Source organism: Calidris pugnax, unplaced genomic scaffold (assembly GCF_001431845.1).
Source record: "Calidris pugnax isolate Ruff unplaced genomic scaffold, ASM143184v1 scaffold147, whole genome shotgun sequence".
In the NCBI taxonomy this organism is placed as follows: domain Eukaryota; kingdom Metazoa; phylum Chordata; class Aves; order Charadriiformes; family Scolopacidae; genus Calidris; species Calidris pugnax.
The window spans coordinates 5,070,925-5,087,868 of NW_015092359.1; the positions used below are offsets into that span (position 1 = coordinate 5,070,925).

Sequence of the window (16,944 nt, forward strand, 5' to 3'; positions counted from 1 at the left end):
CTTGTATGTTTCAGCAATTTTTTTGTTCAATTTTTTTGTCATGACCTACAATCACTTGCTCAACTTTTATATATGTGTGACGTTGTTTTTGTATTTCAGGATGGTGGTACTGCAGTAGGATTCATGAGCTTATGTTCTCAAGTAAATGTTTCCTTGTACCAAGAGTGTTTTGACTTAGGGCCTTTCCATGGACTCTGTAAACCACATCCTGAAGATATTCTCAAAATGCCACAGAAGCCAAGCATTCAAGAAGGTATCTGTAGTCTAAAATGCTAGATGGGTTCATGGTCCATTTATTTCTAGCTCCTGAGCAGGTTTTGCAAAAGGTTGGAAGAAGATGCAGGCTTAGTAGAACAAGAACACAAATTAATGTATCTGTTTTGGAGATGGTTGCCTGGTGTTTTTTAATTCAGGAGAGAAATTTTGATAGCCCTGGTCTCTGACTCAGAAGTGACTGTTGCTTGTGGGGAGCTTATCTATACCAGATATGGGATAAACCTAGGTTTCAAGTTTCATAAAGCTACAGCATCAGGTATATCTTCTATCAGTTAGCTGAAGTTGTACCATCAACTGAAAACTTAATTTTGAAGGCTGGTTCTAATATCTGTTAGTAGCTAAGCAGCTTGTTAACTGTGGCTGTTATCTTGTGTTGTCTTATTTTCTTGTGATCCAAATTCTGCTCTCTTTGCTTATTGTTTGCAGTCTTCTAAGTTACAAGATTTTGGGAGATCAGGGTCTCTTTATTCTATTTTTATACTGGGCATGATCCAACAACGCATCTACAACCACCTTTTACTGCAAGTGATGAAAAACAGTAACATGAATGCGTCACCTGTTTGTAGAAAAGAAGTGTCATGTAAATGATTTACAGTTGTCGTCTTTATCTTTCAGTGTCAAAAGGCTTTTTGAGCAGAAGGGCAACATTTTGCTATCTACTAATTATCAGTAATAGAATTAAAAGAAACACCATTAGGTTGTTATGTATCTGCTTGTCTGAACACAAAGCAGCAGGCAAAAAAGGCAACTGGGGAGCTACAGAGCAGTGACCAGCTGGTATCTCAGAGCTGACAGTCACAGAACAGAAAAGGGAAAGAAAAAAAAGTCTTACAGCTGCTACTATGGACTTCCCCTCCTCTGCAAGGAGGCATCTTGCAAATAAGAGGTGAAGAAAGCCAGCTATCTTCTCCTGTATCGCTCTGTGCTTCTGGAGCTTCAGGAGTATTATTTCAAAATAGGTGACAGACATATGTAGAAATGTAAATGAGAGGAAGGGAGGAAGAAAGACCACTCATGATAGTCTCTTCTGAAAACTAGTTGGGACACAACCCTGGGCAGTCTGCTCTAGGTGACCCTGCTTGAGCAGAAGGCTGGACAAGATGACCTCCAGTGGTCCCTTTGACTGTTAACTGATTCTGGTTAAACCCTTAGAAGCTTCTGTGTGCTGTCCTTGTCCAAGGACTGCAAGCTGTAGGCCCATGTTTTGTGGTAAATTCTGTGCTGCTGAGCCTTTTAATGAGTATGTGCTTATAGGTTTTAACAATACAGCTGTTGCACATTTTTTTAACATTTAGGGAATCTATGAGACTTATTCTAAATGCGAAAAGATGGCATAAACAACTATTCTATTCAGGTTCTTGTATGACTGTCATCAATCTAGCATCTGAGTGCTTTTCAGAAATTTATTAAGCAACTTGGTTAGCAGTCTCACGTGTTTATCTCTTCTTTTTCCTCTCCATTTAAAAACTGTGTTATTTTTGATGTTGATATTAGTTTGCAACCCTGTGTGTTTCCTTCAAGTAAAATTTCTAAAAGTAGTGGTATTCCTCTATTTGGAATGACAAGGGCAGCTCTGAGCAACGAGAGAATTACTTGTAGACATTTTGAGATAGCTTGAGCACAAATCGCTGATGGTCTCAAAGACAGACACCTAAGAAGGAATTTGAGTATCATAAGCTGAAAGCCTGACTCTCATACTATTCCTAGAGAGAAAGAGCCACTAGAAATTTAATAGTAAAATTAGAGTTAGCTCATGGGTATACAGTGCTCAGGAATATTAATTCTGTTCTCACTGCATAATAATTAAAATTATTGTTGTAGCTTTGCACATTTTAGAATGTAAAAAACCAATTCTAACACTTCAAGAAGTGTCGGTTGTCCTGGAACATTATAAGTTGTTGTTTATACCTGCTCAGTATGGTCAAAAAGAGAAGAGCTGAAACTAAAGGCTGTGGTAGTTGAATTTCAGAGAAAGGAAACAGAAAGAAAAAAATCAAATGTAAGCTAAATGTTACTCTAATTTCTAATAGCCGTGCAAGAAAGCATTAGCTTGTCCCAAGTTACAGAAGTTAGTTGTGGTTAATTGAGAATATGCTTTATATGATAGATATTTGATAAACAGCTTTTCTTTTTACTGCTTGTTACACATTTGACTTATGAGTATAAACAAGATGTCTGTATTTTTCAAAAAGATAGAATGAAAACTTTTCCTCTGAATGATTCAAGTTTCATTATTGCATGAGATGTGACTCAAAATTAATTTCATTATTTGTTCATGAAAACTTTCAGGAAAAGCCCACTTCTAATAAACCAACTCATAAGCACAGTTCCCCTCCTCTCTGACTTTTTATTCATTTTATTAAAAATGTAATTTCAAAAACAAACTATCTTGTTTGGTTTGGTGGTTTTCTTTTGGTAAATGTAAAGCCCATGTAAGAGTTGCATCCCAGTGGTCCATTGTTAAGGCTTTCCAAAATAAACGCCAACCTGCATCTTTGGAATTTAATATAATGTCAGTCACATATAGTTTATATTTGATTCTATTGCATAAAATGTGCACAATTATATCAATGCTGTTACGTTGGTTGCAGCGTTTCTGCAGGCTACTGTATTGGAAATTTGCTGCCAAATTGTACCTTGATGTCAAGGCAGTGGAGGTTCACTAGACACCCTGCTTCAATAGAGGATGTGGACTTTCTTTTAATGAATTCAAAGGCTGAGAATTTAAAATGCAAGCTGCATTCCTCTGTAGAGTAATTTTATGTTTCCACGTTTTAACAAAACAAACCAACTTAATAAGGATATTTTTTTTCAGACTCTTTAGCTTTTAAGTAGAGACCACAGGTTGATATTATTTTTCCTTTCAAAATGTTATACTGAATAATAATGAAAGAGTATACAAAAATCTGTCTTTAACACAATATTGATATGCCACTTACATTTCGGGGTAATTACAGTAATTTGGTTGTTACTCTATATGGTGTCACGAATTAGTAGCTAGAAAACATTATGATGCAGTGGGAATGATTCAAGGGCTTTTCATCAGGCTTCATGGTGAACTGGCTTCTTGATCCTGCTGACTGTTACCTCTGCTAACAGCCCAGCAACCACAGAATTATTTTAATTTTCTTTTTGTTCATGTTCCTTAATTCATTTAGTGCAACACTGTTTATGTTCTTCCCAGTGGCTTGTGTACAGCATATATGTAAACACTAATGCAGCTACATTTGACAGTAGTGGATGGTGGAGCCATTAAGGGATTTCATTTTAGTATAAAGTCAGAAACAACATATCAATATTTACATGACAACAAGAGGCTTGTATTAATTAACTTCTGACACCTGCAAGGCTGTTTATAATGAGAAATGTAGCTGGGTTAATCAAGCCGACATTTGATCATTTCTGTGAAATATCACATCTGTGATACCCCTGGAGGAACCGTGATTTCTAACCCCTGCGTTTCTTCTTGCCCTGCACATTGCATCTGCATTCTTTTCTACTAACAGAAACTGATTTTCAGATAACACATTTTTAGAAATACTTTTGGCTAAATTATTTTAAACCTTTGAGGTCTGTTTTTTGTTTTGTTTTGTTTTTAAAAAAAAGCTCATTACTGTATGAAGAAATGCTTATATTGTTGAATGTAGCTTAGATGGATTTCCCAAGGTAAAGTTCAGAGAGAGAAGTGAAGAATTCCATTGTGCTGGGTTTTATAAAGTTTTTTGTCTTCCTCCTGGAGCTCAGAAACTTTTAGTTCCTTGTGTTACTGGAGCTTTCAAATGCAAGGGCGTCCTGGCTCTGATGCCATCTGCAGCAGTGACACTTACACCTCAAGAGTTTATTACTTAAAGCTTATTTTCAAGCTTTATGTTAAATATAAAAACAAACTGTGAACATATCTGTAAAATTAGGGAGGTAAAAATTTAAGGAGTGGCAGAACTATTGAAGATATGTTCGGGGCTAAAATACAGCAGCTGACACTTTGCTTTGGTAATTTTGGTGGTTATTTGGAGTAACGTATAGGATTCACTAGTATTTCAATGGTTTTTTTCCAAGTTGATGATTAAAATAATTTTGGTTGATAACTCTAACTTTAAATGTGACCATTATGATGACCATTATCAGATGATCTCTCATTCTGAATACCCTCACCTTCAATTGACTTTAAAGAAAATAATCTACCACCACACTGCTTTGGGAACTTTTTTTCCCCAAAGTGTGTAATATCTGCTGGAACAGTGATTGCCTGCTGTCTAGTAAGTGTCATCACATTAGAAAAGTTCATTAAAAGTTCCTAGTTGGTTCTGTCACACTCTTGTTGGGTGTCAGTGGAGTTCTACAGAGCTGTTGTGTGTTGCTGTGTAGAACTGCTAAGAGCTATCTTCAGATAATGGTCAGGTAACTGAAATCAAACACAATGCATCATATATGTTTCAAATTGGCTTCGGGCATTTTTATTGTGGTTTCTTAGTATTTTAAATATCCACTCTGGATTTGGCCCTGGCTGAGAGATTGAGTATCAAAAATATGCATACGGTGGTATTTAAATAAACTCCCTGACATATAGATACTTGCTCTAATTGGCTTAAGCACTTGACCAGAGATGCTGTATATATATGCTCTGTGTGTGTATATATGTAATATAAAAGTGTATATATATATATATATAGCATTGTATACACCATTATCATGGCAGTCAATTTTTAAATATTGCTTCATAGGATGTCTACAAGTAATTTCATCCTATCACCTTAGTTACTTGTTTACCCACAAAAATATTATTACTCAGATTGAGATGAACTAGACTAGAATGTTACTATAATGTTATTGAGGGTGGTAGGATAATCTGTCATGCAGAGATAGATCTGGAAGAAGAAAAGGAAATAGACAAACTGACAAAGATTGATTAAAAAGCAACCACTTTTTATAACAAATAAAATAGGGTTTAGAGAGCTAGTTAGGTTTAGCAACTGAGAAGGGAATTTAAATCCCTGTTTCTTGTCCCTGCTTGGGCCAATAAGTAAGGGTTCTGGCTTGACTAGGATTTACCCTGAACTTCTAAGGAGAACTAATCTGGGAGTCAAGAGCACTTGCTAATCCTTCTGAACATCAGGAAACAAGTCAGCAACAGACATGGGGTTTAAGATACCAGTCAATACACTAATGATTCATATTTTTCTCTTCAGATAGGGTAAAAATTTATTATATATAAAACAAGAGTTAGGGATATCTTCCAAACTGTGTCTTGTTCAATTCTTAGTTTAGAACCAATCCTCAGATTTTTGCCTTGAGATCAAGTAGTCTAATAGAGTTCTTGGAGGGTCTATTTTAACTGTGACTGTTAAATAAAAGGAACCTTTCACTCGAGGTAGTCTGGCACACTCTTTAGTTATTGCTGTGATTCTGAGCATTAAACTTGCATTTCTAAACCTGACGCATCTATTCTTTTTCATTACTCAGATGAAGGTAAAAGCAACCAAACGAGTCAAGAGGCAGAGTCTGTTTCATCTGGAAACTTTGAACATATTCATGCTCAGGATGCAGCTGTGCAGGTAATACCACTGAACACAGTAATGCTGATAACTTTAAAAGCTAATTTGAAGCAAAGGTGGAGGCTATTAGGACAAGCAGTGCTTATTATTTCCACTCCTGCACTGTCTTCTGTGTGGTCTCAGACTTATATCTGCTGTTACGCATAGATCAGAAGATGCTCTAGCTGGGATATGGCTGGAGGTGTTTATAGGGATTAATTGGATGAGTTTTCCCATCCAGTTCCACATGAACAGCCAGACAGCACCGGGGTGGGAATAAAGTGGCACAGAGAGGAGAAAAAGGGTGAGGACCTGTTTGTGAGGTCTGCTGCGGATTCCAGGCACGGGGGAGCACAGCTTTAAGTGGGCTCCTCTGCAGATGTGGAGATTCCTGTAACAGGCAGGGCCACGGTCCTCTTACTCGAAGATCTGGGGGTCCTGAGATTGTGACTTGACTGTGCTCCTGAGCTAAGTATCTGCTGCTGACAGAAAGCTACCAAAGCTGAAAAGCAGCAGTAGAGCTTCGGTCTTCCCTCGTACTTTGTAGCTTGTTTTGTATCTTGTGACTTTGCAGTTAAAGGGCACATGTTGTGTCTGTGTCTCTCCAGTGAAGGTTGACTTGATAAGACAATTACTATGAAATGTGTTGGTGCAGCATAGAATCATAGAATCATAGAATTGTCCAGGCCGGAAGGGACCTCCAAGGGTCATCTAGTCCCACCCCCCCGCAGTCAGCAGGGACACCCCCAACTAGACCAGGTTGCCCAGGGCCTCGTCGAGCCTCTCCTTGAATATCTCCAGGGATGGGGCCTCAACCACCTCCCTGGGCAACCTGTTCCAGTGCTCCACCACCCTCACAGTGAAGAACCCTCTCCTCATCTCCAGTCTAAATCTGTTCCCCTCCAGCTTGAAGCCATTGCCCCTCGTCCTGTCACTGCAGGCCTTTCTAAACAGGCTCTCCCCAGCCTTCCTGTAGGCTCCCTTCAGGTACTGGAAGGCTGCTATTAGGTCTCCCCGGAGCCTCCTCTTCTCCAGGCTGAACAACCCCAGCTCCCTCAGCCTGTCCTTGTAGCAGAGGTGCTCCATCCCCCTGATCATCCTTGTGGCCCTCCTCTGGACCCTCTCCATCCTTCTTATATTGAGGGCTCCAGACCTGCACACAATCCTCCAGGTGAGGTCTCACCAGAGCAGAGTAAAGTGGCAGAATCCCCTCTCTGGACCTGCTGGCAACACATCTTTTGATGCAGCCCAGGATGGGATTGGCCTTCTGGGCTGCAGCTGCCCACTGCCTGCTCATGTCCAGCTTCTCGTTCACCAGCACCCCCAAGTCCCTTTCCTCAGGGCTGAGGCATAAATCAGCAGAGAATTTATCCTGAGAAATCTTAAACAATTGCATGTGTCTTTCTAGTCTCTCTCTCGGTACCGTGTCAAAGTTGCCCTGGTTTTCTTCCCATTATTGTTTATTTCCATTTCCACAATATTGTCTGCATTGATCCCATTTTCTTTAATGTAACATGGTTTTTAACTTTCACATATTTTCAATATGTATCTGGAAACAATTTTTTTTATATAAAAACATTTCTGAAAGATATATATTTTATTGCCTCACAAAGGGACTCTAATGGCAGCTATTGTTTGTGAATATATTGCTCTTCAGCAATAATGTATATATTTTACAGGCCATTTTTATCTAGTGCTTCAGAAACAGATATCACATTAAAATATCTCCTTGAACTTCTCTGTTTGTCAAAATGTGTCAAGTGAAAAGTCCATCCCTGTGCGTGCTTGGATTACTATAAGATATTAATGATGATGCAAGACCTTTTAATTAAAAAAATTAAAATATTTTCAGAAATGTTGTAAGTGATCACTTGTCAATTGTTATGCAGAACGATGGAGCTGTTGCCGAACTGCTGTTAGATGGTGTCAGAGGCAAAGATTTTAAAGCCTCAGCAACATCCCTTCTGGAGACTGAAGAAACAGGTGCTTTTCATCCGGTGTACAGAGGAGCTTCCAATGCTTTCCGTATCCGTCTGGTTTTTATTGACAAGAAACATGAAACTAGGTAAGTATGGATGCATAGTTACTGCTTTCCTAATCTTTATAACAACTTTCAATGTTACACTTTTAGGACGAATCTAAAAGTGACAGCACCTGCTTGCAGTATGTTGGGTTTTTTCTGACCTCTTTTTTTTTTTTTTTTTTTTGTCTTTTTTTTTTTTTTTGTATCCAGATAGTCTTTTCAACCTACACGTCTTCTGGGTTTATTTTTTTTCTTTTTTTTTTTTTTTTTTTTTTTTTTTTCCATTTAATAACTTACTGAAATTTTCCACCTAATAACCTACTGAAATTTTCAACCTCCAGTTGCATCTTCCCATCTCTGATAAGACTATAGGGACAAAAAGTTAAGAATTTAATTTTGTTGGAAAAATGCTAGTTGAAATTGTGGAAAAAGGCCACTTCTTCCTCTGAAGAAACATTAATTTCAAAGGTGTCTAACTGCAAAAAGAGCTAGATGTTACAGTACTGGTCATCTTATTTCATGGGGCAATAAAGCTTTTTTTAAACTTTGCAGTTAAATGTTCTAATTTCTAAGCACTCAGTCTCCTGTCACTGAGAGAATTGATTCAGTTTCTGGAATCCACTACAGCAGGAGGAAGACAAAGGCTTTTTATCTTAAAATTATTGCTGCTGCTGACCTTGGACTCTTAGATCCTGGTGGAGTAGAATAAATCTACGAATGTGGTTTGGATCTTTTCTTTTTCTTTCTCCCAAATTTCTCTGCACCCTCTCTCTCTCTATAGAGAGAACCTATACTAAGCCACATCAGCAAAAGCCTCTCCAGGAACATTGGCCCTTTCTGATTATAAATGAGCCCTGCTCTTGTGTATACATCCTAGAAAGATCCTAAAACATGTAGGTACTTACAAAAAGTAGACAAAGGCTGAGCACACCCAAGATCTTCAACACTTTTATGCATGTAGTTCCTAGAGACACAAGGTATCCATAGCATGAACTTTATAGACCATGAGTTTAGTAACTGTAGTACCTTTTGAAAAAAAGTATCTTTGTACTTGAAGTAGTAATCATTGGTGACTGACAACTTCTGAAGTTACCTGGCTTAAAGGAAATTTAGAAATAAACTTTATTAAGAAGAAAAATCAGAACTCTTTGAAAGCTAATTCCGTTTATTAAGCTGTTTCTTGATCAAGAAGGTGGCCTACACAAAGGGATTAAACACTGTGAATGCAAATATCCTAAGTTACCAAAGCAAAGCAAACACATAGCCTTCTTGGTACATATTTACAAAGTAAGATAGCTTGAATTCATTAGGAAGAGAGAAATGCAGTGCTAGAAGTCTGTGGTGTATTTAGAAACACTGATCAATGTACAGATGATAGAACAACCACACTGCAGACAGTCCGTTCCAGAGTAGTTAATTTATGGACAATCTAAAATTCAAGCAAGATAATTATTCCAGAATAAAATAACTTTATTTTAAAGTAATACTGAGGTGAGGGACTTGCTCTGGAATGACTCTGTTATACTGAAATAACAATTCAAAGCAGTGATCTGTACCTCTGGTGGGAAGGTAGTCTACTTCTCCCTGTAGACTAGGTGAGTTCTCTGCTCATAGTGTCCTGCTTAGGCTAAGGATCTGTCACTTTTTTGCCCCCTTTTGACATTCTGTCCTTTGTCTGCACCTTTGTTGTTTCTGTTCAAGATATTTTTCACATTGTTTATTGTTGAACACTGTCATTCCACTGTCACACCAGTCCCGTTCTCTTTTTCCCTGGAGACATCTCAGGAACTGTCTGGATTCCAAGATGGGTATCTGTGGAAAAGATAGCATTCCTTTCTGGAGACTTCTCCTAAGATTAACACTGATGGAGGATCCTCTTCTCAGAGTTGAGGAATCTGTAGATCTTGGTGTTTTCAAATACTTTGCTCATATGCTTCCCTAGCTTGCATTTGCTTGATCCACCTGTTTGTAAAATAAACATCAGAAAAGCGAGTATGTGGAAAGGATGGCATGAGGCAATCCTGACTGTATCGCAGGGTCTTGTCCTGAAGGACTTACTGCTGGCCCTGTACCGCGTGGATCCAGAAATAGAAGTTTGGTTGAAGTGTAGATATGATTGCATCTTAACCCTCAAGGGTACTGGGGAATTTGTGTTACCCAGTAAAGTTGCTAAATATTTCCATCTCTTAAGTCTAGAGCTGTTCTGTGACTTGTTAGTGCATTGGAAGTGAAACATGAAGAAACTAAATTGCTAGTTTATCTGCAGATACTTGATACCTTTTTAAACCCCCTGAAAAATCTCGTAGCCCCATTCTTGTGTTCCTTGCTGCCAAGAAAGTACTGGATACCAGAGAATAGAAAACTACATTGCAAGGGCATTTTCTTTTCCTGCATTTAGCTATTTTATTAACTAGTCATAATTGGGTATTATATAGGAGAGTATATAATGCCCCAATCCAGATCATTTTTTACAGCTCTTTTTTAAAGTTTTCATTCAATCATAGGCATTTAATTAGAAATTATTTCTCTTTTCATTCAGTAATATTATTGGTGAAGGAAACTTACAGGTCTGAAAGGAGGAGGGTTTTTATCAGTATTCTTTGGTAATATATATGTGTATTGAATTTCTTCAAAAGACACATTTTACGTGGTGGAAAAATATTTTATAAAGCTTCAGCATAACTTTATTTGATGGGTTTAGAGCTGTTTGGAACCCTTACACATTGGACAAACAGGAAGGATTTGTTAGATTTCTCGTGTCTTTTTAGACTCAAATGTTACATTTCACTGGCACCATGGAAAAGAGTGTGGAATTCCTCTAAACCTGTAGGTGAGAAGTAGAAAGAAGTAAAATGTTCAGAAACAATTTCAAAGTAATGCTATTCCTTTTAGTCTGATAAAGTACATGGGATGGGTTTACCAAGTGGATAATGACAGAACTCTTGGTGCCGGATGACAATATTGTGGAACAAAGTGACAACTGTATGTAACCTCAATTAATGTTTGCTAAATACTAATGCTGCTCTCACAGTCCGTGGGTGACTTCTGAAAAACATTGGAGTCAACAACATGAGAATCAATTTATTTTCTTCCCTTTCAGAGAAGAGCCCAATGTTTTGATATTATTTCAAGCATCCAGGTTCATTCTTGTTAATCAGTGATGCTTATTAACACTATTAAAGTAATGCTTTAAGCACTAGAAGTCAACACCTGGTGTGCAGCACGCAACATCTGCAATTGATTAATGATGAATTAGCAGGACTCTCTGATTAGCACTGTGTATACATGTTCCTGGCACTTACAGGGATGTAAGTATGGAAATGTATAGGATCTGTCTGATATGTGCTTGATTTAACAATGTTTATTCTTGGTTGCAGATCGCTGGATTTCTTGCATTATGTTTTCAAGCTTTTTCCGGTATGTATAATTAAAGTTTTAAAGTTTGTATGCGTGTGTATACATGGGACATAGTGCAGTTGTCAGCTAGAATATTTAGATATGATGCCCAAATAAGTCAGTGGCTCACAGGAGCACGCTATGGCTAGTTACTCTGGGCTGTTACCCTCAGGAGTTTGACTTCTCTCCTTGGCTGCTTTTGGACTTTATATATTGCAACAGAAGTCCTTTCTTAATGTTCTGTAGGAACTTTTCAGAGATGGAGATTTAGAAAGCGAACATTTCAAATTCCTTTAAAATCACATATAGATCCAGGCTGCACTTTAGATTAAAAATAAATTCAGGGAAAATACGTTAAAGGACATGGAGTTAAAACCTAGAAAACAGCAGTATTAAGAAAAACCTTATTATTTACCTATAGCCTAAACAGAGGCACTGAAGGTTTATGTTTGGGGCGAGGCTAAGGTGCAGCAAATAAAGATGTGAATTTACAGTGCAGTATCTATTTCACACTAACACCCTCTGTGATCAATCTTTGTCTGAGGCAACAGAGTCCTCTTTGAGGCATTCTTAATGCACACTACAGCATGTTGTAAATTCCCACTACAAGTTACTGTGTGGTAGCACCCCTTAGAGATGGGGTCCTGGTGACCAGAGATACAGAGGTGGTAATAGAAGCATAAATATCAGCATGTTTAAACTGCTGCTTCCCACCAAAGAAAGTTCCCAGAGAAAGTGAACCCAGAAAACATTTCAAATCTCTAAGTAATTTATTCACCCAGCAATGCACCTGTCACTCCTTGAAACAAAATGTCATCATGGCATCACCAGGTGTGCTAAGAAAAATTAATCACAGAGTGTACTTAGAGAAGAAAAGGAGTAAAATTCAAATAATATCTTTCTACTGCAGAAATTCCATAGAATAATTGGCCAGAGTAAACCTATTAAACATCTTCTAGGTCTGTGCTACTTGGGAGTCTCTCGGCATGTATCATGCTGCATGAAGCATCTCTCTGAACTGTCCAACATCCCTGTGTGCAGTGAGATCATCTTAAAACACGTATTCAGTAAAAAGGGATGGAAGACACTCTGGAAGGGAGTGCTTGAACAGTTGGAATGGATGAAGTTATTTGTGGCATGCTAGTTTTATCTCCAGATGATGCTCTTTTTCATCTGAGAGCAGTCAGTGGTGACTCCCGCATTCCTTTGCACCGCTGCAGCCTTTACAGTGCAGGTGTCTGAACAGTGATGCTGACTGCCAGTGTGGTGTGTCTCTGTGTGTGTGTATGCCCCCTGGAGTGCACACAGGCCACCAGTGCCAAACTCAGGACAAGCTGGGCATCACGGTGCCTATATAAACTTGAATTCATCAAGTCTACCCTTGCGTGCAGCGCAGTCGATCTGTAGGTGCACACGGGCTCTTTGTTCAGGATTTTAGGACACGCTGCGCTAGTTGATGGTCTCACTTTGCTGCAAAGGTGCAAAAGATCCCAGACAGACAGACAGACATCGTCCTGAAATTTCACTGCAAAAGAAAAGTTAAGGTAGAAAAAAGGGAAAAGGTTAGCCCTAAAGGTGTGGGCGTAGAGATAATGTTCCTGCTAGGCAGTTGGACTAGATGATCGTTGTAAGTCCCTTCCAACTGAAATACTGTATTCTGCTGAGGAAGAAAGGGAGTGGGGGAGATGGAATGAAAGGACCATTAGGGAATATCAGGATATTAACTAATAAATCTTTAATATGGGAGCGGAGCTAAAAGACCTGTTTCTGTGAGCCAACTTAATGTTGAGCTCATTATGAGTTACTTTGTGCTGCCGAGGCATCAAGCCATCTAGGTAGAGCGACACTTGGACCCTACGTATGTTGCACGCACTGCATTCAGTTTCTTTTCTTTCTGTCCCCTCCAGTCAGAAGCTTTTGTGTAAAGCTTACATTGAGATCACTAAGAGCCTTTATTTTCTGCAACTCTTTTTTCAGGACAAAGACTTCTGTGTCATCCTCGTGCCACATCATGTACCAGAGTTCCACCTGATTCAGAGTTTTGTTCGGGTTGTCCCTTTCTGTACTTCCAAACTTGGTCATGAGCTTTACGTGTTCCACCGGGCGGGACTGCTCAAGTGAGTCACGTGCCTTGCGATGCCAAACGATGTCCTCTGAACTACTTCTGTGGAATATACTTGCATCATCCGACCTAGCACCAGATGGGTATCCCTGTACTCGGCACTGGTGAGGCCACACCTTGAGTATTGTGTCCAGTTTTGGGCACCTCAATCCAAGAGAGATCTGGAGGTGCTGGAGCGAGTGCAGAGGAGGGCAACGAAACTGGTGAAGGGCCTAGAAGACAAATCATATGAGGAGCGGCTGAAGGAGCTGGGGCTGTTTAGTGTGAGGAAGAGGAGGCTGAGGGGAGACCTCATCACCCTCTACAACTACTTGAAAGGACACTGTAGAGAGGTTGGGGCTGGTCTCTTCTCACAGGTAATTAGTGACAGAACGAGAGGGAACGGCTTCAAGCTCCAACAGGGGAGGTTTAGATTGAACATTAGGAAGGAATTTTTCACAGAAAGAGTGGTCGGGCATTGGAACAGGCTGCCCAGGGAGGGGGTGGAGTCCCCATCCCTGGCTGTGTTTAAGGGACGTTTAGATGGGGTATTGAGGGATATGGTGTAGGGGAGGACTTTGTAGAGTAGGGGAGATGGTTGGACTCGATGATCCCAAGGGTCTCTTCCAATCTCAATGATTCTATGATTCTATGATTCTATGATCCCTTAGCTATCTCAGAAAGCTAATATTCTGCATGGTATGACATAGCATCTTGTAGTTAGGGTAGTGGCATGATTTTTAATGAAACAAAACATTAGATAATTTAAAATGTAAAAGCAAGCAGTATTCTGACTGCCAGTATTTATATAGAGTTTCCTTTAAGTAAAAACAAAAAGTGCAGTGAGAGGATTCATTTAAAATTTCTATGTACAGTCTTAATGTACATACATTAAGTATGTACTAACGTAATGGACATTGGTATGGGCAAGTAGCTTCTTCAAGTTCCCTCGTGTGGACAAATAGAGAAACATGGTGCAGCTTTTGGCCCTTTGGGCTTGAGTCAGGTTGTGTAACATTGATATTTGAAAGCCTGTGGAGATTTCATTCTTGGAAACATGGTATAACACTCCTAAGAGAAATGCAGTAATAGGTTTCTGGAACGTGCAGAATCCAGCAGTAACCTCATTGCTGAGTATCTATTTTATATATAATATATATATAATAAATATATATATAATATTATTTATTATTATTTTAATTTCTCTCTTATTTTTTTTGGTGTTGAATCATTTATTTCATACCTTTCAGTTTCTGTGTTATTCTCAATGCTTCTCAGTGTGAAATACCGGTGAACTGGGACACAAAACCTCTCTTGCTATGTCTTCTGTTACATGATAGGAGTTTTCCAATGCTTGCTGTGTATGACAAGCCTACGCTGGCCCAAAGACCAAGCTTAAATTGTGGCACAGTTAGAGATTTATCTTTTTGTGTGTGTCTTAATGTAGCTAAATATTGCATGGTTTCAGAGAAGTACTTGTGTTTTAATTGCATACTTAATCACCTTTGATGGTATACAAATAGCTCATGCAGGAACTGGCCAGCTACTCTTGGACCTTTGCAGAAGATTTTTACCATGGAATGAAATTGGGCTTGTGTGTACCATGTAAGAATCCAGCTGGCTGAAGACACAGCCACTGGAGTAATTCCTTTTAATCTCAGTCACAGCTGTTCAGTAATCCACCAGTAGGATTGGTAGTCATATGTCCTCTTGTCATTTTGGTCAAAATTAAACTTGTTATAAAGTTTTTTAAAAAACCCTTACAATTCTGATTAAATTGTGTATATTCCAAATGATACCAGCCCTTCCATGAAAACAGAATAGGGTCATTAGTAGGATTTTCCACTGCCCCCATAGCTGTGCTGAAAAGTGAGGAAAAATAGCCTTTCACTGAGGTTTGGGATCAGAAAAGCTACAGAAGAAACCAGATGAAGCTTTTGGAAAGTTTCTGAAGAGCAAAAAAACTCAGTGCACAGCAGCAGATACTCTCTTAGATAAAACCAAAATATGAAAAGGTAAAGATCGATATATTGTACTTGCACCAAGGGCTTTTGAAAGGCATGCGAGTGAAAAGGAAGTCACAGAAAATGGATTGAAAGAAAAACACGGGTAAGAAGATGGGAATATGAAGACATGAAAGGGCAAAATCAGAAGAGGCACAGGCACAAAATGTGATACTGATTAGTAAGGGTTGTAAAAGGAATAAGAAAAAGTGTTAAGTACACAAAAAGCAAGAGTGCAGCAAATGGAGGTGTAGATCTGCTACTTAATAGTGAAGGAGAAAAAATAACAGATGACAAGGCATAGGCTGAAATGCTTAATGGATACTTTTGCTCAATTTTCACTAAAAAGCATAATAATAATAATAGTGTCCTGGTCTCTGAGAAGTCAAAGGAATTGGGCATCTAGAATGAGTTAATTCATTGCTGGAAGAGAAATGAGCACAAACCTTGGATAGTCTTTCCTACTGTCTCATAGTAACAGTGGATCTGGTGGTTTTGTTTATTTTTTTAAAAAACGTTTCAATTTTTTGCATGTTCTTTTTTCCTCATATTAAAAATGTAGTTCATTATTGGCACAACTACCTTCTCTTGGACATGAGCGGGGAGAAAAACGTGCTGGGCTCAACGGAGTGGCAGGAAGATAATATGCTCATGGATTGCGTAGTGAATCATGTTGCTGGTCTTGCTGACCATTTTAGAGTCATAGAATGATTTGGGGTTGGAGTGGACCTTTAAAGGTCATCTAGTCCAATCCCCCTGCAATGAGCAGGGACATCTTCAACTACTTCAGGTTGCTCAGAGCCCCGTCCAACCTGACCTTGAATGTTTCCAGGAATGGGGCATCTACCAACTTTCTGGGAAAACTGTTCCAGTGTTCTACCACCATCATTGTAAACAATTTCTTCCTTCTATCTAGTCTAAATCTTCCCTCTTTTAGTTTAAAACCATTACCCCTTGTCCTATTGCAACAGGCCCTGCTAAAAAGTTTATCCCCGTCTTTCTTATAAGCCCCCTTTAAGTACTGAAAGGCTGGAATAAGGTCTCCCCAGAGCTTTCTCCTAAAGCCTAAAGAACCCCAACTGTCTCAGCCTGTTTTTCTCCAGCCTAAAGAACCCCAACTGTCTCAGCCTGTCCTCATAGGAGAGGTGATTCTCTGGTCGTTTCTGTGTCACCCTCATCAATTGTTTGATCTTGCAATTACCTGTTTGCAGAAATTTATTAACAAATGTGGAAACTAAGCAAATGGAGGGAGGTGATTATGCCCCTGTACTCAGCACTGGGGAGGCCACACCTCGAGTATTGTGTCCAGTTTTGGGCACCTCAATCCAAGAGAGATCTGGAGGTGCTGGAGCGAGTGCAGAGGAGGGCAACAAAACTGGTGAAGGGCCTGGAAGACAAATCATATGAAGAGCAGCTGAAGGAGCTGGGGCTGTTCAGTATGAGGAAGAGGAGGCTGAGGGGAGACCTCATCACTCTCTACAACTACTTGAAAGGACACTGTAGAGAGGTTGGGGCTGGTCTCTTCTCACAGGTAATTAGCAATAGAACGAGAGGGAATGGCTTCAAGCTCCAACAGGGGAGGTTTAGACTGAACATTAGGAAGGAATTTTTCAC

At 39.2% G+C, this 16,944-nt stretch overlaps 1 protein-coding gene across 1 annotated transcript in view; it reads left to right on the forward strand.

The window, feature by feature from the left end:
• The window catches only part of CFAP61 (cilia and flagella associated protein 61), a 131,393-nt gene that overhangs the window by 16,106 nt on the left and 98,343 nt on the right, over positions 1–16,944 (forward strand). The window contains exons 8-12 of the mRNA XM_014962466.1: positions 100–253; positions 5,737–5,828; positions 7,697–7,872; positions 11,208–11,247; positions 13,204–13,343. Of these exons, the coding sequence (XP_014817952.1) occupies positions 100–253; positions 5,737–5,828; positions 7,697–7,872; positions 11,208–11,247; positions 13,204–13,343 (602 nt within the window). The remainder of the gene's footprint in view (positions 1–99; positions 254–5,736; positions 5,829–7,696; positions 7,873–11,207; positions 11,248–13,203; positions 13,344–16,944) is intronic.